This window comes from Gobius niger (assembly GCF_951799975.1).
Source record: "Gobius niger genome assembly, chromosome: 23".
Taxonomy (NCBI): Eukaryota; Metazoa; Chordata; class Actinopteri; order Gobiiformes; family Gobiidae; genus Gobius; species Gobius niger.
The window spans coordinates 15023546-15049728 of NC_136874.1; the positions used below are offsets into that span (position 1 = coordinate 15023546).

Consider the following 26183-nt stretch of genomic DNA (forward strand, 5'->3'; position numbering starts at 1 on the left):
ACATTTTTGTCCTTTTTCGTCAATTTCTTGTGATATTTTTGCCACTTTTTCCAATTTTTTGACACTTTGTCAATGTTTTCTCATTTTGTCACATTTAAAGCACATTTTTGTAATTTTTTTGTCACAATTTAATCATTTTTTCGTCAATTTTTTTGTCACATTTTTATCATATATGTCACATTTTGGTCTTTTTTTTGTCACATTTATCATTTTATATCTCATTTTTGTCATTTTTGTGTCACTTTTTTGTCACATTTCCATCACTGTTCCACTTTTGTTGCTTTTTTCCAGAAGCTTTTGGATTGGGGTAAAGCCAAACTGGACAAAATGTGCTCGGTTCAGGTGGGCGCAGGAAGGGGTTCAAACATCTAACAACACTTGGGAAAACAAAACGAAAGACACCGGCGCCGTCACAATCTAAAAACACATTTATTTACATCACATGGATGACTTGAGCAGATACAAACCATGGCCAGCTCCTGCAGCGGTGCCCCGACACTGACCCGGGGGCCTCTGACCGTGTGGAGCCAGTGGGTCCCGGGTCAGCGCTGCAGCTCCGCACACACGCTCACACATCAGAAAGTAGTGTTTTCTATTCCTTTTGTTCTCTTATATATATTTATATAGATTTGTTGGCCCGACAGCCATACCATTATACAATCGTGGCAGTTCAATGTTTCCTCTAAATCTCTTTTCGAAAGGTGGCTTCAGTAGGTGTAGTGAATGATTGCGTGTCCTGCTTTACAGTGTCTCAGAGTCACCGGTGAGGGCCCCTGGAGTCACCGGTGAGGGGCCGCTCCAGTGAGGGGCCGCTCCTCCAGTCCGAATGTAGAGGAAACACTGAAGGTCAACACATACTTGGACACGTCAGCTCAGAGTAAATAGTGATACAAGTACTGTCCATCTGTACAGACGCCCAGGTTTGAAGCGGGAGCTCGGAGCGGAGCCGCTGTTCCCGGGAAGTTCGCCACCGCGGGCCGGGGCGCGCGCTCCCCGATACATTCATGCACCGGCCGCCGGGTTAGCATAACGAACAGGGCCGAAACCTGAGAGGCGGGGGTGGGGGTGGGGGGTGGGCGAGGTTCGACCCGAGCACCGTGAGCACCCTGAGGTCCTCCCGCGCGATCGGCACCTCAGTCCGTGTGTCCTGGGAGAGGAAGAAGAAAAAAAAAAAAAAAAACAGTCCCGAAATAGATCCTGGGCCCCGGAGCAGACTTGGATGAATGACTCGGGGGGGGGGGGGGAACAATCGCACAGTCCGGTCCAAAGAGCGCCCCCCCCCCTTGCAGTTCAACGTTCCCTCAAAAGAAAAGCAGTTGGTGTTGTAGTATTTCCTGAATGAAGGCCACCCCCCCCTGACGGTCCCTGCTCCTGAGCTCAAACCTCGCTGTAAAGTAAATAAATACACCACGTCAATATGCAAGGATAAAAAAAAAGAAGAAACTCTAAATGCTACAAGTTAAACCGTGTGTATTGAAAGTCGCCCCTGCAGCGTCCTACGCCAGGGTAGGGGAGTTTGCGGCACTGGTTGCATATCACTTGCAAAAAAAAAGCATAGTACGGATCCCTGAATGGTGGTGGGCTGGGATGGTTCCTCAGGACGAAGAGTGTTGGCCCCTTCACCTGTCCCTGAGGTACGCCACTGGAAAATGTTGTTTTTTTTCACAATTTTCTTCACTTTTTTTTATTCAATTGACAGAAGCGGATTTGTTGGAGACCGTTTTCCGAAACCTGTACATTTTTTTTAACTTCGTTTTCAGTTGTGGGATTACGTCGCGCGATGGAAAAAAAATGTCCAAGCGTGACCTGAGAGACCATCCCGAGCATCAGTCTGCACCAGAGCTCGCAGTTCCTCAAAAAGACCGTTCCGTCCCATCGAGGAGACGCTCAACCAGAGTTCGTTTTGACAACTTTAGCAGAACATCGTTTGGTTCTAGTCAAATCACATTTTTTTAGTCAACTCAATGTTTCCCTTCTGGTAGCCATTTGAACTACATTTAGTCGTATTGTTACCCTTCATTAGTTTTAGGTTGGCAAAAACTGAACACTGCATGAGCCCCCCCTCAGAAGCGACGGTGTTCCGGAGTGGGGTACGTGGTTGGCCTGACATCTCAAAAGAACCGGCGGTGGGGCCGGCGGCGTGGCCCCCACAGGCTGAAAGCAGGAGGCGAAGACCCTTCTGGGAACTTTGCATAAAACGTGTGTGAACCTGAAAGTGTGCGCTTGAGTTTCCCCCCCCCGTCAGCGAGCGGAGACCAGAGAGGCTGAGCGAACGTAGGCCGGTGTCGTCGTGTTGGTTTTTCGTGGTTCGAACTCTCGACTCGAATGGAAAAAAAATCCAGGCGAAACTCAAAAAAAGATGGATCCGTCGGGAACTTGAGGCTCGGCGGGTTAGCTTGACCTCCTGAACGGGGCTGCCCCATAAACGGAGAGGACGATTTTACAGCTTTTTAATGATATTTCAGGCCTTATCCTGTAAAAACATTCAGAAAACCCGCTGTGAATGGAATCTCTCTTTTCAAAAATAAATATATCACTAAAATCGTTTCTGGACGCCACCAATGAGACGATCACAAAAAGTAGGCGTGAGTGAAGGAGAGCAAAGTCAGGGCGATCGTTGTCCGGATGCGACGGCGTGTTGTTTTTATTGGGGGGGGGGGGGCGGGGCTCGTCTACTGTCCGTTTAAACTGAGGTAACCTGGTTGACGGAGGTTTATGGTTTCGTATATTGTCTTAATGCTTAGGAATGGGCCCCCCCCCCCCTGATCCCGATCCCTAACCCTACCCGCCCTCCCCCCCCTCCCGAGTCTGTCTGTGTCTATGTACAGCAGCATTACACTATACACATTCAGAAGCTGTAGTTGGCAGATAGTCTGGAAAAGGAAGGGGGCGGAAACACGCACGCACACACGACAAAACAGCAGAGGTGGAGGGGGCGAGGTCTGTACAGAGTTTTCAGGGGGGGCTGTTCGTGGTAAGGTTCTCGGCCCGTAACGCGCTCTGCCGTCCGTGTGGGGAGTCCCGTTCCGGACGCCGGGGCGAGTGCGGGGCGTGGGTTTCCTGAAGTAGCGGCCTGCACTCGGAGAAGACTTAAAAAGGGGGTCCATAAAAACAAAGTCCTCAGCCAGCCGACCAGGGCGGGCGGGAGCCGGGGGCGGGCGTCCGTTTTTCGCGATCATAAGCTGGACTCCTTGGGGGGCAGGTCCACGTTGGTGACCATGGTGACCACGGTGATCTCCTCCGGGCCGATGAGGGGGGCCTGCCGCTGCATCTGCCCGATCCGCTCCTCCACGCAGCCCGCCGACAGCCGCGCCTCCGCCTCGTGGTCCCAGCAGTCCTCCGCCGTCTCGCACAGCATGGCCAGGCCCTGCAAACGGGACTCAGGGTCAGGCGGGTTGCCCACAGCGCCCCCTGCTGGGCGGGAGCAGACGTGTACTCAGTCTTACCGCGTGTTTCTGCCAGCAGTCGCGCAGACAGGGCCGCAGCTTCTTATGCACCACCACCTCCTGCATGTCCTCCAGGGAGGGGTGCTGTCCCACCTCCTCCTCGAACGGGAGCATGTACTCGTCCACTGGGCCTGGGGGGGGGGACACACACAGACAACTCCATCACGACTGCTCCTGGTTCTTTCAACACACCCCCACCTGAACCCACCTGCCATTACCCGAACTTAACAGCTTTTGAAAACGTAAACAAAGATGAAGAAAGAAACATGACAAGAATGCAACAGTCAGTTTTGTAGGACTTAGCTTTCAAATAAGGCGTTACACCGGCCTATAGGTCAGACGACAGCTTTAAGATTTGGATTCCAGTCTCCAGGTCACTCACCGTCGGCCGCCGTGCATCGCGCCGCCAGCTCCCACAGCACCAGCCCGAAGGCGTACATGTCGATCCGCAGGAACGAGTCGCGCTGGAAGTTGATGGCCCCCTCCAGAACCTCGGGGGCCATGTACCGCCGCGTCCCCACCTGAGGCCAGCAGAGGGCAGCAGAGGTCAGAGGCTGCATCTAATACTGGGATTTCACTCTTCCATTTGACACATTCAGCTCTCTGTGCAGAAGTGTTGACACTCCACACTTGGAAACACTTAGAGGTTTTTCCCATTTTCCAATAGATTATTTGAGACATTTTAGGATCTAAATAACTGCAGTTTTGACCTCACGAACTTCAAAACATCATAAAATGTTACAAGAGAAAACGAGCTACACAATCTCCACACTGACCACTGCAGCGCCCCGCCTTAACCGGACTGAAGATCCTGAACTGAACTCCTGGTCCTGGTCCTACCTGTCCGTGAGTGTCCCCGGCCGACTTCCCCGCCTCGAACTTGAGCGCCAGGCCGAAGTCTGCGATGCACGCCGTCAGGTTGCTCTTCAGCAGCACGTTCTTGCTCTTGATGTCCCTGCGAGCGGAAACACACAGCGTCAGCCGCGGGAGCGTGAGGCGGGACGGAGGCGTATAGGACGCGGGCCGGGACCCACCTGTGAGCGATGGAGGGCTTGTGTCCGTCCCTGTGTCCCGGGACGTCCTCGTGCAGGTAGGCCAGTCCCCGCGCCGCCGTCTGCGCGATGTGGCACAGCTCGCTCCAGGAGACCACGTTGGCCTTCAGGTAGTCGGTCAGAGAGCCCTGAAACAGGAACATGGAGCCGTCAAGAGAGGAGGGGAGCAGCACTGGTGATCATCATTTGAAAGCTAAGGCCTACAAAATTCATCCAAGCTTGTTGTCACTTTTTCGTCAGATTTTTGGTTGCGTTTTTGTTGTGTTTTATATTGCTCTTTTAACCCCGGAACTCCCACCTGAACACACATTTTCTCCAGTTTGGCTTTACCCCAATCCAAAAGCTTCTGGAAATATGGTGTGAAAATAGCGACAGAACTGAGATGAAAACAATGATGGAAATGTGACAAAAAAGTGAGAAAACTTTGACAAAAATGTGACAAAAAAAAGAGAAAAAATATGACAAAAATGTGACAAAAAAAGAGAAAAAATGTGACAAAAAATGACAAAAAATTTATTTAAAAAATGACAAAAAATGTGACAAAAATGTGACAAAAAAAGACAAAAAATGTGACAAAAAAAGACAAAAAATGTGACAAAAAAAGAGAAAAAATGTGACAAAAATGTGACAAAAAATGACAAAAAATTGATTTAAAAAATGACCAAAAATGTGACAAAAAAAGACAAAAAAGGTGAAAAAAAAGACAAAAAATGTGACAAAAAATGTGACAAAAATGTGACAAAAAAAACAATTAAAAAAAAATGACAAAAAAGTTACAAAGTGAGTTGACTACCCCCCAAAAAAAGATGGAAAAAAATCTGCTGACGTGTAGATCTTAGCTTTCAAATGCGCCGTTACACTGGCCTACAGGATTTGGGTAAAGCTAAACTGGAGAAAATGTTCTCGGTTCAGGCGGGAGTTAAGAGGTTAATGTTTGTTTGTTTTTACTAAGGTTTCATCCTCATTTAAAGTCCAACTGGAGAAAATGTGCTCGGTAAATGCGAGGGTTAAATCGTAAAAACTGTATAATTTTAGAGTTTTAGTTACGCTTTACTGCGAACACCTTGGTGATATGACAAGTACACGATGAACATGATGAAAGCATGTTTTCGTTGTGATCCGTGTCAGTCGTTTGCACAATAATGTCGTCATCACCAAACACAGCAGCATCTTTACACGACGCTTCACTAAATAACCACTTCAGTCCCTCGTTGACGATATTACATCATCACACAGGATTTAACGACAGGTAAAAGGATCCACAGAACCTGCCTGTGCGCCGCTAGACTGTGATAAAAATAGCCAAAGTTTCAGTATTCACGTGCGAGTTGCATCAGCCCTGTCCCCGCTCTTACATAAAACATGTACATGTGAAAGCAGGTCAGGGATACAGTATGTAGGACACCGGCAGGGCCCGCGGACGGCCACCAGAGGGCGCCGCGCTCCCACACAAGGCAGGGGGGAGGATCACAGGCTCAAAACCTGACATCCAGCGCACATACAACATCATAAAGTGTCCTGACCTTGTCGTGGTAGGTGGTGATGAGCCACAGCTCCAGGTCCAGGTTGTGGTTCCTCTTCTCCACGCCGATGAAGTGCAGGATGTTGTCGTGCTTCATGCCGCTCAGGGTGTAGATCTCGTACTCGTTCTGCCACGACAGCTTGTCCTGCACAGACAGAGTTATGTGTGAATATGAAAAGCCGACCTGGAGAGAGTGGGGGAGGGCCCGCTCGCGTGTGCCGTACCTGGATGGGGAAGATCTTGACCGCCACGTAGTCGTTGAGCAGCTGGGCCTTCCACACGCAGCCGAAGCGCCCCCTGGCTTTCACCTCGATGAGCTGCAGAGGCTTTTGTCCCAGGGAGGGGGAGGGCGGGGACGGGCCGGGGTCCTGGGGAGACAGAGGAGAGAGGAGCGTCGTCATGGGAGCGGGTTGGGACACAGTGATTGAGAAGGCATCCATGAAGCCCGTGCGCCCGCCCCACAACGAGGACCAAGGGTAGTTTAAGGAGGCGGGCACTGGGCAGCTTTCAGAAGTTAGACTAGGAAGCACTGGTAACTGTTTGACCCGTTAGTGGTGGAAGTAGAAGTGATACAGGGCTGCTCAATATAAATCTAAAAGCCACAACTCGCAAAGTCACTAAGGTCTTTCATCTGACTGAGATTTACACATTTTGACCAACATGGCCCAAAACAGGCTCGAACAAAAGTACATCGTAAAAATGTGTCATGAACTTCCTCATTTTGTACCATTTTAGCTTTGCTTTTTGTTTTTGTGTTCACGTCATTCTAGAATGTCATGGAGCAGGCTACCTGGAGCTCGTTCATGCTAGCTTTTTGGCTGGGTTTTTGGAGCGTTTTCCAACTGGAATAGGGAGCAGGCTCCGGAAGTTCCTGACTGTGATGAAACGGTTTCGCCTCTTCACGTCATTACTGAACACAGGTTTGTCATTCTTACCTCCATGTTTGTCTTAACACGCACAATATCCACCTATATGTGTCCTTTTCCCCGTTTCAAATACAAGAGCTGGCTCCAAAAACAACAGCCAAACTGCTAGCATGAACGAGCTTCAGTTAGCCCTCGCTGATGCTAACTCAGTCCATCGCTATTCTACAGTCTGTTTCATAAACCAAGTGGAAAATTCATCATTTCGATTCTGCACCGACTCTATGATTTTGAAGTTTAATATGTGTTAGTTTATCAAAGTATCGCAGGAACATATTTTTCCTTTATATCGTGCAGACAAACAGTACTTATAGAAGTAGAAGTAGTAGTAGTAATATTATTTAATTTTATTTGATATGGACATAATAGCTTTGGACAAACCGGATACACTCTCTTTAGTGTTGTAGCATAACTGCTAATTTGCAACACTTGTCCATAGTAGTACGAGTACTAGTAGTAGTAGAAGTACTTGTACATCCCAGCGTGCCGTGCACAAGTGGTTGGAGGGGGGTGGGGTCTGACGCGAGGCCGGAGTGAAGTAGGTTAAACCCAGCTGCCGAGGATTACACTGATCAGTTTTCAACTCACATGAGGAGAGAGAGAGGGGGAGAAGAGAGTGAGAGAGGGGGGAGGGGGAGAGAGAGAAGGGGGAGATACAAGGAAGTGTTTGAAAGAGATAGAGATGGATCAATCCTCGGTTTATTTGTAAGAAATCACTTCCATTTGCCTTAAAGACACACAATAATGTCCATCTGACCCTTCGATACACTCGGGGGGGTCCCAACGCGTCAAATGCAAAAACTAATCCCTCACAGGAGCAAAAGCTGAATGAACTCTCCAAACACAGCTCATCTACAATGTCCAACAGTCCAGAAACGGCCCGCTCTCACGGGTCACAGCGACATGCTCCCGGGTCAAGCGCCAGCGGGGGACAGGCCCACGCCAGGCGTCCGGAAATAACCGCAATTTACTTTCCCTGACATTTTTTTTTAAAAGATCTAAGTTTATCGTACTCAAAGCGAGTATTTTTGTGTTTCTGACGAGTCCCTTTTGTACCGAGGGAATGGAAAAGGGAGATGAAATAACTGCAGCCTTTGCGATGAGCTCCACTGAGACCATCTTAACTCGTGCAGCGGTGAATGCGAGTGTTAGTCCGGCCTCGGGTCCAGCTCCTCGGCCCCTCCGTGGTCGGGGCGTCCCGCGGGAGACACCGGATCCCTGTCCCCCGCCGGGCGCTCGGAGCCGGGAGGCGGTGGGGCACATTACACCGAGTCAGCAGGCTCCAGGAAACAGGAGGCCGCCTCCCAGAGCACTGCGGCCCTGGCCCAGCCCCGGCCGGCCCAGAGTCCAGTTACAACCTCCGACTGATGTCTCCTTCAGCCCTCTGTCCTCCCCCATCCCAGGGACAACCAGGACGGTCCCGTGTCAGGCGGAGGTGTTCTGATACAGTCCCGAATGACACTTGGGCAGAGTGCGGTCTGATGCCACACATAATTATGCTTAAGAAAACACAGTCCTTGTGTTTCGTCACTCCGCCGCTCCATTCTGCCAAAGTTCTCTTCCCTCTAAAGGCGCTGGAACAGAAGTGCGGTGGTTCATGCTCAGACTGGTCTTGAGTTGCGTCGGACTCCCTCGGTGCAGACGGTGGACTGATGTTTTAGGTTTGTTTTCATCATCGAAGACGAGAACATTGACAAACTTTTTTCAAACAACAAAGGAACAGGCCACCGTTTTTACACACTGAAATACGTTCTTACCTGAGCTTAGACGAGGTAATGTGTACCTGTCTGGTCTTTGTGCGTGCCCTCAGCATTTGGCCACTCCCAATGTATTCCTATGGCTCCAAACGTGGGTGGAGTTGGAAGCTACCACGCTCTTCCACCGGCACAAGGACCACACAGGTGCACGTCAAGTCGTCTCAGCTCAGGTAAGAACAAATCACAGCGTGGAAGAACTGTGTGCCCTCAGTCACGCAAAAAAGACCAAAGATGTTGTCAGCATTTGGCCTCTCCCAGTATATTCCTATAGCTCCAAACGGGGTGAAGTTAGAAGCGACCAAAATCGAGTTGTGTATGAGTTTTTTCCGGAGTATTTACTCGATTGTCGCCCAGGACTGTGTGGACGACAGACAGACAAAACGTCCGTGCTTCTCTGATTGGTTCCCTCCGGTTTGCGCCCACCTCCAGTCCATCCCTGACCGTCCTCACATGGCTGGTTCGCCGGACAGACTAAACCAAACCTGCTCATGCTGTACCTGGTTTGCAAAGGAGATCTGAGGGTCATTGAACAGACAGAACGAGCACATGTAGATCGTCTCTCCACACACAACAGCGAGAGTCCTTGACGATGACGCACATGGGCCGTGTGTTTTAAGTAAATGTCCTTGGTGCTGTTGTACACGTTTGGATTTGTTTGACACATACACTGCTGGGTGCGTGTGTGTGAGGAGGGGGGGGGGGCTGCTTCGTCATGCACGGGGACAAAACAGATCCATCCATGCACAAACCAGGCAGGCACCAACAGAAAAAGAAACAGGCAACGGATAAATGGTGACCGACTGACTTGACTGGGGACGGAGGTGGGCAAGCTTTGAGAACCGAACAAAAAAAAAAAGAAGAAGGAGGAGGAGGAGGAGGAGGAGGAAGGGGGTGGGGCAGAGTGCTGTAGTAAAGGGCTCTTACCTCCACCATAATGTGAAAGGCGTGCTTGAGGAACACAGGAAGCAAACATACACGTTATCCACCAATGACTGGCACCGCCAAAGGTCAAAGCTAACGTCCAGCAGCTCTCTCAACTGATATGGGGTTTTCTCAGGCCGATGCCGATATGCACAGCCGATATTTTTGGCCGATCTCTCCAAGTGCCTGGTCTATAATCCTGTGTATGAAGCCTCTTAACTGTAAACTGTGTCAGTGTTGCTCTGTGAAAACAGTGGGCGCTGTGTGAGGGGCATTGGGCTTCACGCTTCATTCTCTTGAACCGAAGCCAGAACCTGCGCGAGCACAGCGCCCCCTTCCGTTCAGTCAGGACATTACGGGGTCGACGCCAAAATGCCGTCAAACACGCGTCAAGTCTGAAGCCACTGACGCCAAGTTTGCTGATGATTTGATGAAAAAGTAAAAAAATAAAGACACCGTTTTGGCCCCCGACAACTTTTACACTGCTGCTCCAACAACTACTCCTACTCCCTGTACTCTTCCAGTAACTACTCCTACTCCCTGTACTCTTCCAGTAACTACTCCTACTCCCTGTACTCTTCCAGTGACTACTCCTTATACTCCTCCAGTGACTACTCCAACTCCCTGTACTCCTCCAGTGACTACTCCTACTCCTACTCCCTGTACTCTTCCAGTGACTACTCCTTATGCTCCTCCAGTGACTACTCCTACTCCCTGTACTCCTCCAGTGACTACTCCTACTCCCTGTACTCTTCCAGTAACTACTCCTACTCCCTGTACTCTTCCAGTAACTACTCCTTATACTCCTCCAGTGACTACTCCTACTCCCTGTACTCCTCCAGTGACTACTCCTACTCCCTGTACTCTTCCAGTAACTACTCCTACTCCCTGTACTCTTCCAGTAACTACTCCTTATACTCCTCCAGTGACTACTCCTACTCCCTGTACTCTTCCAGTAACTACTCCTTATACTCCTCCAGTGACTACTCCTACTCCCTGTACTCTTCCAGTAACTACTCCTTATACTCCTCCAGTGACTACTCCTACTCCCTGTACTCTTCCAGTAACTACTCCTTATACTCCTCCAGTGACTACTCCTACTCCCTGTACTCTTCCAGTAACTACTCCTTATACTCCTCCAGTGACTACTCCTACTCCCTGTACTCTTCCAGTAACTACTCCTTATACTCCTCCAGTGACTACTCCTACTCCCTGTACTCTTCCAGTAACTACTCCTTATACGCCTCCAGTGCCTACTCCTACTCCCTGTACTCCTCCAGTGACTACTCCTACTCATGAACGAATGGGTCAGGTCCACAGGTGGCATGTGTTCCGCGGTCCGTTCTCTTGTACTTACGTGTGTGGGCACCAGGGCGGCGGGGTAGGCCAGTTTATGGTGCCTCCACATCCAGAAGGAGAAGAGCACCACGGCCGCCAGCCCCACGATGGGCACCAGGGAGTAGAGCAGGGTGCTGAAGATGGGCGGCTTCGGGGGGAAGGGGTTCGACGTGGCTGAGGAGAAGAACAAACAGAGTGAGCCCTTATGAAACGGGACATTTGGATGCAGACCTTGTTCTGTGAGTTACTTGCAGAAAACTACTCACTTCAAACATGGGGGCAATGTTCTAAATAATGTTTCCAAATCATGCTTATAATCATGGGGTTCCAGCACTTTGAAATCTATGCAACCCTCTGATCTTCTGACTGAGAGACAGCTGCCTCCAAAAGTTCAATGTTAAAAAGGATCCAATGAAGTACAAAGTGATAAGGCCATGCTAATTGTGGCTAACAGTATTAGCCGCTCCCTACAACAGCTGTTTCCAGGGGCCTCTGAACACGGTTGAATTTTGAAATCACATTTTCCCTTTGCATCACTAGCTGAACCTTTTTCCCCCAGTGATCGGCTCCGCTCTCGCAGGCCTGAGGATTACACTGCCCTCTCGTGACATCATGTAATCCTTGGCCCAAAATAAGTGCACTGAACTGTGTGTGACCCCCCCCGACCCACACAACAGCGGCTCTTCTGTGCCCTCCCCCCCTCGGCGTACAGTGGTTAGCTTATGTCTATAAGCTAACCACTGTATGAGATCTAATTTAACAGAATAACCTCTTCAATATGGCTGAGGAACTATCTGGGAAAGTGGACTGTGTGTGTTCTGTATCTCTACGTGCTCTGCTGACTTACTGTACGCGGTGGGAAAGTGGACTGTGTGTGTTCTGTATCTCTGCGTGCTCTGCTGACTTACTGTACGCGGTGGGAAAGTGGACTGTGTGTGTTCTGTATCTCTGCGTGCTCTGCTGACTTACTGTACGCGGTGGGAAAGTGGACTGTGTGTTTTGTATCTCTACGTGCTCTGCTGACTTACTGTACGCGGTGGACTGGTGCGTCTGGCTCTGGGGCGGCCCGTCCGGGGCGTACATGAACTTCTCGTTGCACATGTTTCCTTCACAGCAGCAGAAGAACACGTCCGGACTCTCCTTCTTCTCCACACACTCGCGACTGCAGAGAGGGGGAACAGAGCGAGAACCAATCAGCACATGGGGGGGGAAGGCTCGGCTCGGACTCTCCGGGTTTGAGAGTGGGGAGACTAAGGTAACGCTAATTTAACTATCACCAAATGTGACTTTGTTAAACCCATGTCAGAGTAGTACCACCAGATGACGACAAATCAGTAAGACCAGGCCAAACCCAGTCTGAAAGGTTTCGATCATTGTGATTACTTCAGTTTTTGACTTAGGGCTGCAAGGTGTATCGATATCGATTCGCTATCGAGGTTTTGACTACAGGAATAACGTGCCCTCCAGAGGCTGAGGGCTTTTTTTCAGATTAAAGTTTGTCTGAGTTTCCTTAAAGCAGATTCTTAAGTGTTAAGACGTTCTGTGATTCCATCTGACTATTTAGTCACGTGGCTGTCCCCCAGAGTTACTCTGAATGTCAGGGAAACTCCTCCAGAGGGCGCTGTCCACACAAAACCAAATCTTTTTGAAAGTAGAGGCAATTTCAGCAAGTTTTTGCATTTAAATGGATCAAATATAAATATTGCAAATCGAATCAAAATCGCAATACATGGCAATTAAGTTTTTGGTCAAAATCATGCAGCCCTAATTTGAACCCCTTCCCTGATCAATGTAGTAATGGGTTGTGGGTCCTCTGCTGGTGTTTTCTAAAGCTACATTCAACAAAATGTAGTCCTATGTGGGTATTTTGTAGACACGTACTATTTTATGTCATACAGGTTTCTACTGCAGGGTTTACACTGACAGACGTTAGCCAAATGTAATGCTAATCCAACAGAGGAAAGAGAACTGGGCAAAACGGGCATCATTTTCTGTTGTTGTCCTCGCCCTGACCTGCACCTGGTCCCGCCCTCCCCTGCGCCTGGCCTCACCCTGACCTGCACCTGGTCCCGTCCTGACCTCCGCCTGGCCTCGCTCAGACCTCCACCTGGCCCCGCGCCCTCACCTGTCGTAGCGTCTCCTGCACCTGGTCCCGCCCTCACCTGTCGTAGCTTCTCCTGCACCTGGTCCCGCCCTCACCTGTCGTAGCTTCTCCTGCACCTGGTCCCGCCCTCACCTGTCGTAGCTTCTCCTGCACCTGGTCCCGCCCTCACCTGTCGTAGCTTCTCCTGCACCTGGCCCCGCCCTCACCTGTCGTAGCTTCTCCTGCACCTGGTCCCGCCCTCACCTGTCGTAGCTTCTCCTGCACCTGGCCCCGCCCTCACCTGTCGTAGCTTCTCCTGCACCTGGTCCCGCCCTCACCTGTCGTAGCTTCTCCTGCACCTGGTCCCGCCCTCACCTGTCGTAGCTTCTCCTGCACCTGGCCCCGCCCTCACCTGTCGTAGCTTCTCCTGCACCTGGCCCCGCGCCCTCACCTGTCGTAGCTTCTCCTGCACCTGGTCCCGCCCTCATCTGTCGTAGCTTCTCCTGCACCTGGCCCCGCCCTCACCTGTCGTAGCTTCTCCTGCACCTGGTCCCGCCCTCACCTGTCGTAGCTTCTCCTGCACCTGGTCCCGCCCTCATCTGTCGTAGCTTCTCCTGCACCTGGTCCCGCCCTCACCTGTCGTAGCTTCTCCTGCACCTGGTCCCGCCCTCACCTGTCGTAGCTTCTCCTGCACCTGGTCCCGCCATCACCTGTCGTAGCTTCTCCTGCACCTGGTCCCGCCCTCGCCTGTCGTAGCTTCTCCTGCACCTGGTCCCGCCCTCACCTGTCGTAGCTTCTCCTGCACCTGGTCCCGCCCTCACCTGTCGTAGCTTCTCCTGCACCTGGTCCCGCCCTCACCTATCGTAGCTTCTCCTCCACCTGGCCCCGCCCTCACCTGTCGTAGCTTCTCCTGCACCTGGTCCCGCCCTCACCTGTCGTAGCTTCTCCTGCACCTGGTCCCGCCCTCACCTATCGTAGCTTCTCCTGCACCTGGCCCCGCCCTCACCTGTCGTAGCTTCTCCTGCACCTGGTCCCGCCCTCACCTGTCGTAGCTTCTCCTGCACCTGGTCCCGCCCTCACCTATCGTAGCTTCTCCTCCACCTGGCCCCGCCCTCACCTGTCGTAGCTTCTCCCGCACCTGGCCCCGCCCTCACCTGTCGTAGCTTCTCCCGCACCTGGTCCCGCCCTCACCTGTCGTAGCTTCTCCCGCACCTGGCCCCGCCCTCCCCCGCACCTGGCCCCTGCCCTCACCTGTCGTAGCAGTTGACGTCGTCCAGCCAGCAGCCCTGCTTGACCACCTCCACCACGCCGGACACGTTCTTCCATGTGGCGAAGCAGTGCAGCCGCTTGTCCTTGTCGCCGTAGCAGGGCTCGATGCCGCTGCGGTTGGTGCGCTCCTTCTCCCAGCTCGTGTTATAGTAGGCACACTCCTGCGTCTCCGAGCGCCCCAGGATGGCTCCTACAAGGGGGGGAGACGAAAGGTCAGGAAGAGGGAACGGCAGAATCACACTATCAACCTTTTTCTGATGAGCTGTGACCATATGAGCTGTTCCCCTCACGAGAACAAGACATCAACTCTACAAAACGTGTTCAGAACTGATGCTTTAATTAGCCTAGCAGTTCACATTTAGGTCCGGGAGGGGAACTGTCTACCTGGTCCAAAAAGGCGGAGACAGCGAGCGGAGAAGACTGGCGCCGATCGCTGCGGCGGTTTGTGAACTTCAATTCATCAAAGGGGGAAAGGTGTCTGTCTTCACACAATCGCACGGAGAGGAGAAAAAAGAGGCGGCGAGTGCGGACACGTTTCTGATGGAGCTACGAGAGCGAGCGCTACGTTTTGATTTAGACAAACGGTGAACAGCAGAAAGTGACGGCTGTGGGGGAGAAGAATGTTTAATGCGGGATCGGAGTATTTGGTCTGTTTGTCCAGGGACGCGAGCATAAAAGAAGACGTATCGCCGCGAGAGGAGGAGTGTTTCCGCCACTTTACCAGGTTTACCCGTAGGGCTGTTTACCATTACTGTTTTTTCTCCATACCAGTTCACAGTGGGCCGCATTGACAGTGTGTATTCGGGTTCAAGTAGATCTGGAGATGTGTGCCTGGGTGCTATGGACGACACACTACGGGGACAATACACACACAGAAACAAAGAAACCGCTGTCTCTCCCGACTCCACACTCGAACGCAGTTATGTTTATAATAATATTTCAGCGGGGCTCGCTCGGTGGCCATTTGTCTGCAGCCGTCCCTTTCATCAGCGACTGCACTATAGAGAGACTTTAATCAGAGACAGAGCCTTTTGCTGTCGCACAACAAAGGGACTGATCAAACAAAGAAATGTCAGAGTCATCGATTAGCAAGTTTTTGGTTTAGCCGTAGCCTTGAAGTGTCTAGGGCCTGGATAGTTAAGTGTTACGCAGACCGTCCAGTGGGTCCGCAGAAACACCAAGACCAAATATCAGCACTAAAGTTTATGATAGATGTGGTAAGATCTCTCTTCTCTCAACCTGTGGCCGCACGATTAACCGCAATCGAGATGGCCTCACAGTTCGATTTGGAACGCATAGTTCACGATAACCTTACGACACGACGATACTGCAATACTTAATTGTTGACTAAAAGCAGCCAAATGTGCGATTTAAATCGGTTATGTCCTCATCCAAATCCATTCCTTGATTCCCCATGGCAAACAAAGACTTTTCTGGGTCTCGCTGGTCTTTAGGGGCATGTTTTGTTGTAAAATCTGAAATGTTACGCAGTGTGCCTTTAAAGAAACACGCAACTACACGCTCCACACTATTTTATGATTTATTTTTAATCCATGTTCCCCTTTTTCTTAAATGAAAAAGTGAACAATCCCCGACTTACTCCCTGAAGATGACCCGATTGATTGACTGGAATCAGTGACATCAAGAAACCACAAAATGAATCAACCATCATTAAAAGTAATACATTTGTGTGACAGTGTTTGTCCGACTGCTGTCCGGACCATTACTCGTGAAAGGAGGGGCGTCCTGCAGCCTCATTAATATGCATGACACCGCTCATTAATATGCATGATGGCACAATAAGCATCAATATCGGACTAAAAAGCATCGGCGTGCCACAAAAAACAACAATCTATCACAAAATCGATGTATTGTAGGAATAGGACTCATTGTTCTCTTTGAGCAATCCAAACAGAATCGTATTCCTCCTTCCTCAACAAATGATGTCGATCAAATCTCATCAATTGCCAGCTGTAATTGTCTCGCTCCTTAATTTGACTGGTTTTTGATTCATCTGCGACATTATCTTCTGCAAACAAAACAGACCGTCTCCATTGTGTTTACAACCCATTATCCTAATCCAGTAGTTTACACCTTTCCAAACATAAAACATCGTTACAACATCGCTCTATCCCAAACAAACAGTGATGTTTAAACTCGACAGCAGCAGTGGAACAGAGTCAAAACGAAGGGGAAATCATTATCTGCACATTTCCTGTGTTGTGCCCAAACCCGTTCTGTCATATCAGAATGTTTGTGCGCTTTTCCACCGACCAATGGGAGCGCAGCAGCGAGCCTGCCCTCCCGGTTCGCCGACGCTTCCTCCTCACGCAAAACAAATCACCCCAATCACTCATGTCAGTCAGCGAACGGCGAACCTCGGCACGCTGGATAAATGCCAGACTGGAACTGGAAAGTGCGAGAAAAGTCCTCAGTCCGACACCGAAGGTTAATGACGGAGAGCGGTTACACAATGTGGCCCCCGAAATGAGGAGGCACGGCCGGGGTGAGAGGGGGTCAAAATGTCCCCACTCAGCAATATGGTCCAATCCCTTTAATCCTCGGTGGAATGCCCTACACAAGAGCCCCATGCTCTGGGCACAGACAGCACCGCGACTGTTGGCCGGCCAGTAAAACCCACACCACCAGCTCACTGCACTGAAGCAGACTTTTTAAAGGATCCCCACTTTACTGGAGAGAACTTTTACTCCACTACATCTGAAAACCAAATGCAAGACTTTCTACTCCGCTACCTTTCTATAAAGACTCCAGAGTCCTTGAGTTTGGTTCATTTTAAAAGCCTGTTCATGCACAATCCAGAACAGTTGCAGGGTTTATGCAGGCAGCAGCGAGCCAAGTCTGTGCCCTCACATTTTAGACCTTTTTATTGCATTTTTAATCACATTTTCATTGCTTTTTTGTCACATTTTTGCTGATTTTTTGTCACTTTTTTGTTGCTTTACTGCGACATTATGAATCACATTTTTGCCAAATTTTTGCCACGTTTTCATTTTGACCAAAACATGTAAAAAACAAAAAATTAGGAAAACGTGACAATCATAACGAGGAAGAGGTTTAGGTGAGTTCTGCAGGTCATATGGTGAAACAGGTAACAGGTAAATTTCCCACTTCCCACTTGGGAAAATGCCTTTGAACGCCGCTCGAACTGTACCACTTGTAAACTCGGAGACCTCAAGACTGCTACGAGTTCGTATACGGGATGAAGACAGTAATGGCGCCCCCCAGTGGAGGAGCAGCTAATGCTAAAACTGAAACAAAACCACTGCATTAGTGAAGTGAACGTTACTTTTGGTCACAGCTAGGGCTGCTCGATTACTGAAAAAAACGATTATTTGTTGCCTTTAAAATAAAATCTTTATTTTATTTATATATTTATTACTAAGAAAAACTATGCTGATATTTTCTTTTCTGAACAGTCCTAAAAGTACAAATGATTTCAAGTTTTCCTCGATTAAGGAGAGGTCTCTGTTTCACACCTGCCCCCTGCTGGCCAGCCCTCACACCTGCGCAAGTAAACTGAGCAGCGCGGCCTGATGACATCATCACACAGCGCCGTTTGTTTTTATGTCGGGCAAAAGCATGAGCCATGGCACATGAAATGCGAAGGTAAAATAATCCCAGCGCCATAAAATAATGCAAGTCTGCTTTGCAAAAAAATAAAACATATTTATTTGATTATGCTAATTTTGTAATCATTTAGTGTAATAATTGAAATTGTAATCGAATTTTGATTAATTGCACAGCCCTAGTCACAGCTTTCAACATAACGTAATGTCGCATGTTTTAATTATATCTGGTTTGGAGAAACGCTCATATAACGCTAGCATCGTATGAGCTAACTGTTGTAGCATTAGCATTTCAATCACCTGGACGCTCTGAAGTCGTAACTGGTCACTTTCAAGTGGAAAAATACCATTTAGCAGTTGTCTGGAACACACCCATTGTCCTCCGAATGAGGTGTTACACTGGCCTGTAGTCTGTAAACTCCAGTCCAGAAGCTTTTAGATATGAATAAAGCTAAACTGGAGAAAACGCACTCGGTTACGGCGGAGGTTACGAGGTCAGCCATTAGCAAAGCCCAAACACAATATTTTAATGCCGCCACAAACAAAAAAAGTCAGTGTCTCAAGATTTGCACACATTCTATCAAACAGAGGAAAGAGAATAGGACCAAACGGGAAACTTTTGAGCCATAAATGTGCTCATTTTCGGCACAAACAAAGTGTTTTAGAGCAGTGGTTCCCAAAGCGGGGGTCACAGGATGATTCTGAGACGACATCTTTTACATTTCTGACACTGAATTTGATGTATTATTGATTGAAAACAGAATATTATTGTGAAATCAAGCCAAATATCAAAATACAGTCTCCAACCAACATCATTAACCAAGGTTTTATATGTTTTGCACCTTAAACTTTAATTTCTTAACGCGATAGCCGGTGTCCTTCAGGCCAGCACGCACTTAACACGCATCGTAACGGTTTGGATCAGATTCCAACTAAAATAACATTTAGGAAAAAGGACACCGGCTTATTTTCAAATGGCTTTCACACATGGCATTTCGATGTGACCAGAGGACATTACTAACTAAATAACTGTAGCTTTTGCCACTTCCCATAGCAACTTCCCATCAAAAATGAGTAATACGTAGACAACTGAACCGGAATGTCGTCATAATACTAGAAAACGGAGATCTTTGCAGAGTAAGCAAGTCTTAAACGGTCACACAGAAGGATGTACATAAAGGGAATGAGCAGAACTGAATAACTTTATGTTTTTGCTGCATAAAAGTCGTCTACAGGATGTTGCGTTACAACTCGTTTGATACTTCGCACGTACCAAAACAGACCGACGATGCGGGCGACCTCACTGACCCTCATGGCCCTAAATTTACAGTAAACTAAAGACTCCAGTCACATGCCAGGACTAAAATAAAAACCCAACACTGCTATATTTATAATTGCGATCGAATTACAGTGGCGGAATATGACACACAATAGGACTGCCTCTTTTTGCTTGGCTACTACTGGAAGGCTTAGTGGTTATGTAAAAAAAAAAAAAACAGATATTGTGTCACTAGCAATGAGTTCAATCCACCAAAACAAAAAAAACAAGTTGCACCTGACATCACGAACGAGGAGTTAGGGGCTCGTGCAAAGCTGAATCGGAATGAAGAGAAGTGTTTCGACGCATAGGTTTTAATCAAGGATCAAAGCCGGCGAGCAGCCAGTCAGTCTAGGCCCCGGCACAAGAACCACTCAGGAGCTCCGCATTATCTGCCTTCGAAAATCAGCAGCGAGTCCTCTGTACGTCTCGCTCATCGCACTCGCTGGCTTTGTTCCTCTTCCTGTGGTTTCTTCCACTTTTGACTCATCCGTGCCCACTGGCATCGGCACCCAGGGCTAACGTCGGGGAGTCCCCTATTTGCTGAACTACAAAGGCAAAACGATTGATCAAAAATGGCCCGAGAAGATCTAGGGACATAATGAAGTCTGTTAAAAGTAGCACCGTTCTGACACTGGCATCGAACGCTGGAGCCGATACTGGAAAGAATAAATGATATCGGGTATCGACTACTTTTTGGCTAACGTTTTCAAAGCACCAATGCCGTGGCTAGGATGCTAATGCTAGCTAGTCAACTGATCAAAGCTGGGGCAGAACTTATGATTGGATCACCTACCTTTTGTTTACATATTAACCTCTTAACCCCCACCTAATAACATGTTCTCCAGTTATTATCCAGGCATCCAGGCATTACCCAAATCTAAAAGCTTTTTGAAATGAGCATCAAAATAGCGACGAAAACGAGGTGTATACAAAGATGCAACCAACAAATGCAATCAAAAACGTACTAAAAGGCAACTAAGGCATGATCAAAAAAGCAACAACAAAGTCACAAAAACACAAAACTAGGGCTGCAACTAACGATTATTTTGGTAATCGATTAATCGACCGATTATTTTTACAATTAATCGATTAATCGCTTGGCTGTGAAAGGTACATGGAAATTGTATTTTTTTCAATTTTTTTTATCACATAAAGCTAAAGTGGCGCCGCTTGAGGACATGTGGATGGAGTAAACTTAAAGTAGACGTTTGTAGGAGGCTCTTTGTGCAAATTCTGCTTCTGATTGGACGAGGCAAAGACAGATATTTATGAAATTTACGATGTTCAAAACACTGCAGACCCTCACTTTAAAAAACAAAGTAGGTTTTCATCCAAAATACATAATTGTCACGTCTTTTTTGCTCAATTTTAGTCTGTGTTTACTAGAAAACGATTAATCGATTACTGGAATAGTTGACGACTATTTTAGTAATCGATTAGTTGTTTCAGCCCTATGGATCACCTACCTTTTGTTCATATATTAACCTCTTAACCCCCACCTGAACCGAGCACATGTTCTCCAGTTATTATCCAGGTATCCAGGCACTACCCAAATCTAAAAGCTTTTTGAAAAGAGCATCAAAATAGCGACGAAAACGAGGTGTATACAAAGATGCAACCGACAAATGCAATCAAAAACGTACTAAAAAGCAACAAAGGCATGATCAAAAAAAGCGACAACAAAGTCACAAAAACACAAGACCACAAAGAACAAAACCACAACAAAAAGTGATGAAAAAGTGCCGACAACGCTGCAACCACAACGAGGAAGCATTCAAATGAGGCGTTACACTGGCCTGTGCGCTGTGAGAAGCTTTTAGCTTTGGGTAAAGCCGAACAGGAGAAAACGTGCTCCGTTAAAGAGGGGGTTAAGAGGTTAATGTAAACTAATGGCCTGGTCTTATACTGAGGGATGTTTAGTCCAGTGATCCTTGTCTAATGTTTTTCCAGAAGTTTATTAATAGATATAATGCTTCTGTAACATCTCATTCGCAAGAAAAGATGAGACTTTCCTGATCCCACACTGGAGAAAAGAGGACCCTACAGTACTGAAACCCCCAGTATCGGTATCGGAAGGAAAAAAGCTGGATCGGTGTATCTCTAGTTCAAACTTCAGGCACAAAAAAATTATATATCGTCCCAGCCCAAGTACAAATGCTGCTAATGTTCTCTCTTCTCAATCCTGTACAACTCATTTCTATCTTTTAGCTCAAGGGCCAAAAACTGGGACCCCTCAAACAGCGGGGGCCCCTCTTCTGTTACAGTGCAGCACCGAGGAAACACGATCGCCTGTTTTTCCTCGTTTTTTTTTTTTCCAATCTCAGGCCACACCGATGTAACCCTACACTTGGGGATCGATACGTGTCCGGAGGCAACGAGCAGAAAAAAGGTGGTCCCTTACTCCTCCCTGGACTCCACACCATAACGTCGACCACGATGAGCCGTCACATGACCTCGGCTCCAAGTCAACAAAGAAGTAAACGCAGAAATAAGCAAGGTTTCCGCGGTGGATCGGGCAGTGCCGGGCCATGACTTGTTGCCGACTTGACTAGTGGTCACTCTGTGGAACTGCAGCCCGGCCCCGTACAGATGTCACCCAAAGAGCATGACGGGAACAGCGAGCAACAACAAACCGCTCGTGTTCGGCTGACTGGGCACCCGCAAATGTCAAAAAAAAGGTCGGATTCTGTGGCAAACGTCATCCATTACCACGGCGTTGGACTTTTTCCTCCTTTCCTGGAAGCGCGGAAAAGAAATATGACGGTACAGGCCGCAGTGAGCATGTTCGCTGGGCAAGACGTGAAGAAAATCTGCGACATGCGCCGTTTAATCTCTTAACTCCCGCCTGAACCGAGAGGATCTTTTTCCTCACGTCAGCAGATTTTTTTTTCCATCATTTTTTTGTTGGGTGTTCATCTCATTTTTGCAACTTTTTTGTCATTTTTTTGGGTCATTTTTCGTCACATTTTTGTCTTTTTTTCGTCACTTGTTTTGTAATTTTTTTGTCACATTTTTATCACATTTTTGTCATTTTTTCATCACATTTTTGTCTTTTTTTTTATCACATTTTTGTCTTTTTTTATCACATTTTTGTCTTTTTTTATCACATTTTTGTCTTTTTTTTATCACATTTTTGTATTTTTTTTATCACATTTTTGTTTTGTTTTTTGTCAAATTTTTCTTCCATTTTTTTGTCACATTTTTGTCATTTTTCCTTAATTCTTTATCAATTTTTTGTCATTTTTTTTGTCTCTTTTTTGTCACATTTTTGTCATTTTTTTGTCACATTTTTGTCATTTTGTCGTCAGTTTTTTGTCAATTTCTTGTGACATTTTTGCCACTTTTTCATCAACGTTTCCTCACTTTTTTGTCACATTTCCGTCATTGCTTTCGTCTCTGTTCTGTTGCTATTTTCACAGCTTTTTTCCAGAAGCTTTTGGACTGGGGTAAAGCCAAACTGGAGAAAATGTGCTCGGTTCAGGTGGGAGGCAAGGGGTTAAAGCATCGCAGCTTTAACATAGCTCGCATTCTTTCTAGCATCCATTCTAGAACATGGTTGCCCATTTGTGCTCGTATACTCTGCGGGGGATTCCCAAGTGTAACCGAAATAAATCACACTGGTCATTCTGTGCGCTGGGCGATATATCATCCACAAGAAAACCAGCGCTCTTCCATTTCATTGCTTGTAAACAGAATAAAAATCTGCTATAGGGTCTTTAAAGCTGCATAAAAATAATCGACCGCGAGATATCCTGTTTTATGATTTGGTTTTACTGAGCGCTTTATTAGGAGAGGCCCTGATAAAGTGCACGGGAATAGTAGTATGCAACCAATACGCCGTCCGGGTCAAAGGTGGAAGAAACTTGGGTACAAATCGTCCCAAAACCCGCCACATTCTTAAGATTCTGAGTAAACAGCGAAGGAGAATCTGCCTCTGGGCTTCTCTGGAGAACTTTCTCATTAATCTTTCAGCTGCTCAATCACAGGGGCTCGATGGACGAACGAGGCCCTTCCACCAATCAGATCAGTGGAGCCAGCAGCACCAGGAAGTCGCACACACACACACACACACACTTCTTGTCAGCTGAGGAAGAATGGGATAGCACTTACATAAAGGCTGCAGATAGGATTGTGCCAGAACCTGATCGACGTCCGATTAAGTGGCCGACTGCGAGTGTTTTTTCAAATACAAAGTCCCGGTATATTGCAAATATTAGTCGACGCGAGGACAAAGCCACGATATTTCACAAAAGTCCTCCATCTGACTCACTTTGACACATTTTTTTGCTCACTCAACCTCACTTTTGGTGCTAATTTTTGTTTTTGAGAGCAAAAAAACAAAACAAATCAGCTACATTTCAAGTTTGGATTAACCTCTTACCCCCCGCCTAAACCGAATGCATGCTGTCCTCTTTGGCTGAACGCCTGTGTAACACCTCATTTGAAAGCTAAGACCCACAAAACTGATCTTTTTCCTCGCGTTGTTGCTGTGTTGTGTCACCTTTATGTTTTTTGTTTTTTTGAGTTTCTGCCATTTTATTGTTGACTTTTTGTCATATCTTTGTTGAATTTTTGTCACATTTTTGTTGAACTTTTGTCACATTTGTTGAAGTTTTGTCAGTTTTTAGTTGAATTTTTGTCACATCTTTGTTGATTTTTTTGCCACATTTTTGTTGAATTTTTGTCACATTTTTGTTGAATTTTTGTCACATTTTTGTTAAATTCTTGTCACATTATTGTTGAATTTTTGTCACATTTTTGTTGAATTTTTGTCACATTATTGTTGAATTTTTGTCACATTTTTTGTTGAATTTTTGTCACATTTTTGTTGAATTTTTGTCAGTTTTTAGTTGAATTCTGGTCACATTTTTGTTGAATTTTTGTTGAATTTTTGTCAGTTTTTAGTTGAATTCTTGTCACATTTTTGTTGAATTCATTTTCGTTGCGTTTCCATCCTTGTTTTCTTCTAATCTTTTGTGGCTGTTTTGGTGCTTTTTTCCCCAAGAAGCTTTGATTAGGGTAAAGCCAAACTGGAGAAAATGGGCTCCGTTCAGATGGGAGTTAAGAGGTTAAACACACACATGATTGGGCAAAATATGTCATGATATAGTAACTGCAGAGCGTGAACTGAATCTTCCATTTCATTCACCTTGAAACAATGTTCGACTGGAAAATTGCAACCACGCAAAAAAGGTCACTTTTCGACACCCCTCAAATGGGGCGACAGTGAAAGTAGGTCCCGCCTACCGAACTTTTCACGACCTTCAGCGAACGATAACATCAACAGTGTGTAGTAGGCCGTTAGATTTAACCATTGAGTTACATAAGGACAGAGAGAGCAGCCAGTGGCAGAGATAAGCGGCCCCGGAGACTCCATTCAGTGCCTAACTCGATTGGAGCTAAAATCCCATTTGTACTGATAAAAATCCGTGAAGGGGCCCCCAGGTGGACCCTACAGGATGCGGACTGCAGCTGGCATGAGGGAGGGTATTGAAAGATACTGGAGGTCTGTCTCGCAAAAAGCAGGAGTACAGTAACCGTACAAAAAGCATTCAACGAGAGGTAGTTGTTATTTCGGATATGAAAAGGGGGAATTTCTTTAGTTGTCACCTTTATGAACTGATGAATGTAGCTAGTGGAGGATTGTGAATAAAAATATCGCAAAAAATATCGGATCGCGATATTAGGCGATGCAATAATATCCGTATCGCAAGAAGACACAGTATCGCGACATCATTAAAGTCTTCATCCGACGCAGATCGACTATTTTTTTTGCAAACTCGGCTAAAAAACAAACGACGAACCGAACTTAAAAATGTGTAAAAGTTCAGTTTTAGTTCAAAATTTCCAAATTTAGTTCAACTTTACCCATGTTTTCATACTTTTTTATTTTATTTTTATGACTTCTGCTGGCTGAAAAACTTGCAATATGTGTTTAATCTGAGCGGAAAATGTCGTGTTGAAATAGTTTTGTAAAATATCGCAATATCGTTATCGCAATATCGCACCGCGTATCGCAAGTTCCGTCAACATCGTGAACGCGAAACAAAATCGCACGCTAACTGTAAACTGCTGTAACAACTGATCGCAACCTCGCGAGACGCGTCTTGGCTACAGACCTAGTCCCGTTTGTGACTTTAAACCCACTCAAGTCTCGTTTTGAATCGGCGGCTCAGTCCTCGTTTTGCCCCGCGCGTCACGCATGCAGCGCGGACCCAACGCGACCCTGCACGCTTCTTACGCGCATCACGCAAAAAAAAAAAAAACACACGGCACGGATATCGAGGAAGATGGCAGCAGCAGCAGTCAGACGGGGATATGTGCCCTTCTCACCGATTGCACTGCAGCACGTTTCTGCACACGCACACACACGCACGCACACACACACACTACATCTAAACAGCCCGTACCCACACACGCATACCCACCTGAAGAACACGAGATGAGGAAAACAGCGATGGCTAGTTTGGTGGCGTTTCCCATTTTCCATTCGAGATCCGCTTGCAAAAAGTCCAAGGAAAAATAAAATAATAACAGACAAGACAGCAAATTCCTGCGTCCCGAGTCCAACTAGATCTCACTACGGCACTGTCTGCTCAAAGGGGACATTTTATCTATAAAAAGAGGAAAAAAAACAGCGTAAATCCAAGTTATTCCAGATTGAGTTTGCGCAGCCAGTGAGCAGGGGAGTAGTAGGAGGCCTCAGGGGGGGAGCGGGATGGTCGGTCGGTATGCCCAGGTTCACGCACTGGCATTCGGGCCGGAGAAGTCTAGCATTAGTCGCCCGTTTTGATGCATTGTCAGTTGTTTTTGTTGTTGTTGTTTTTTTGTGAAGCCTCCTGCGGGTGCGCTTCCGTCCCGGAGCCGGTGGAAAGACGAGCCGCCGAAGCCTCAGCCGCGCCACAGCCGGGGCAGGGCTAAACATCCATCGGCCTGGAAGCTCAGATCACTCCGCTGTCCAAAT

At 47.4% G+C, this 26183-nt stretch overlaps 1 protein-coding gene across 2 annotated transcripts; it reads right to left on the minus strand.

Annotated features, from left to right (window-relative positions):
* Positions 1–3165: 3165 nt before the first annotated feature.
* Positions 3166–26183, minus strand: acvr2ab (activin A receptor type 2Ab). 2 transcript variants are annotated; one of them, XM_079581400.1, is made up of 12 exons: positions 25648–26182; positions 14294–14501; positions 11988–12121; positions 10979–11133; positions 9625–9648; positions 6245–6388; positions 6022–6165; positions 4481–4626; positions 4287–4401; positions 3829–3967; positions 3447–3577; positions 3166–3367 (listed from the first exon to the last, which is right to left on the minus strand). In XM_079581400.1, the coding sequence occupies exons 1-12, from the start codon at positions 25700–25702 to the stop codon at positions 3176–3178; spliced, it is 1587 nt and encodes a 528-aa protein (XP_079437526.1). In that variant the 5' UTR covers positions 25703–26182; the 3' UTR covers positions 3166–3175. The 2 variants fall into 2 exon arrangements, with proteins under 2 accessions (XP_079437526.1, XP_079437527.1); XM_079581401.1 differs by lacking the exon at positions 9625–9648 and having other exon boundaries at positions 25648–26183.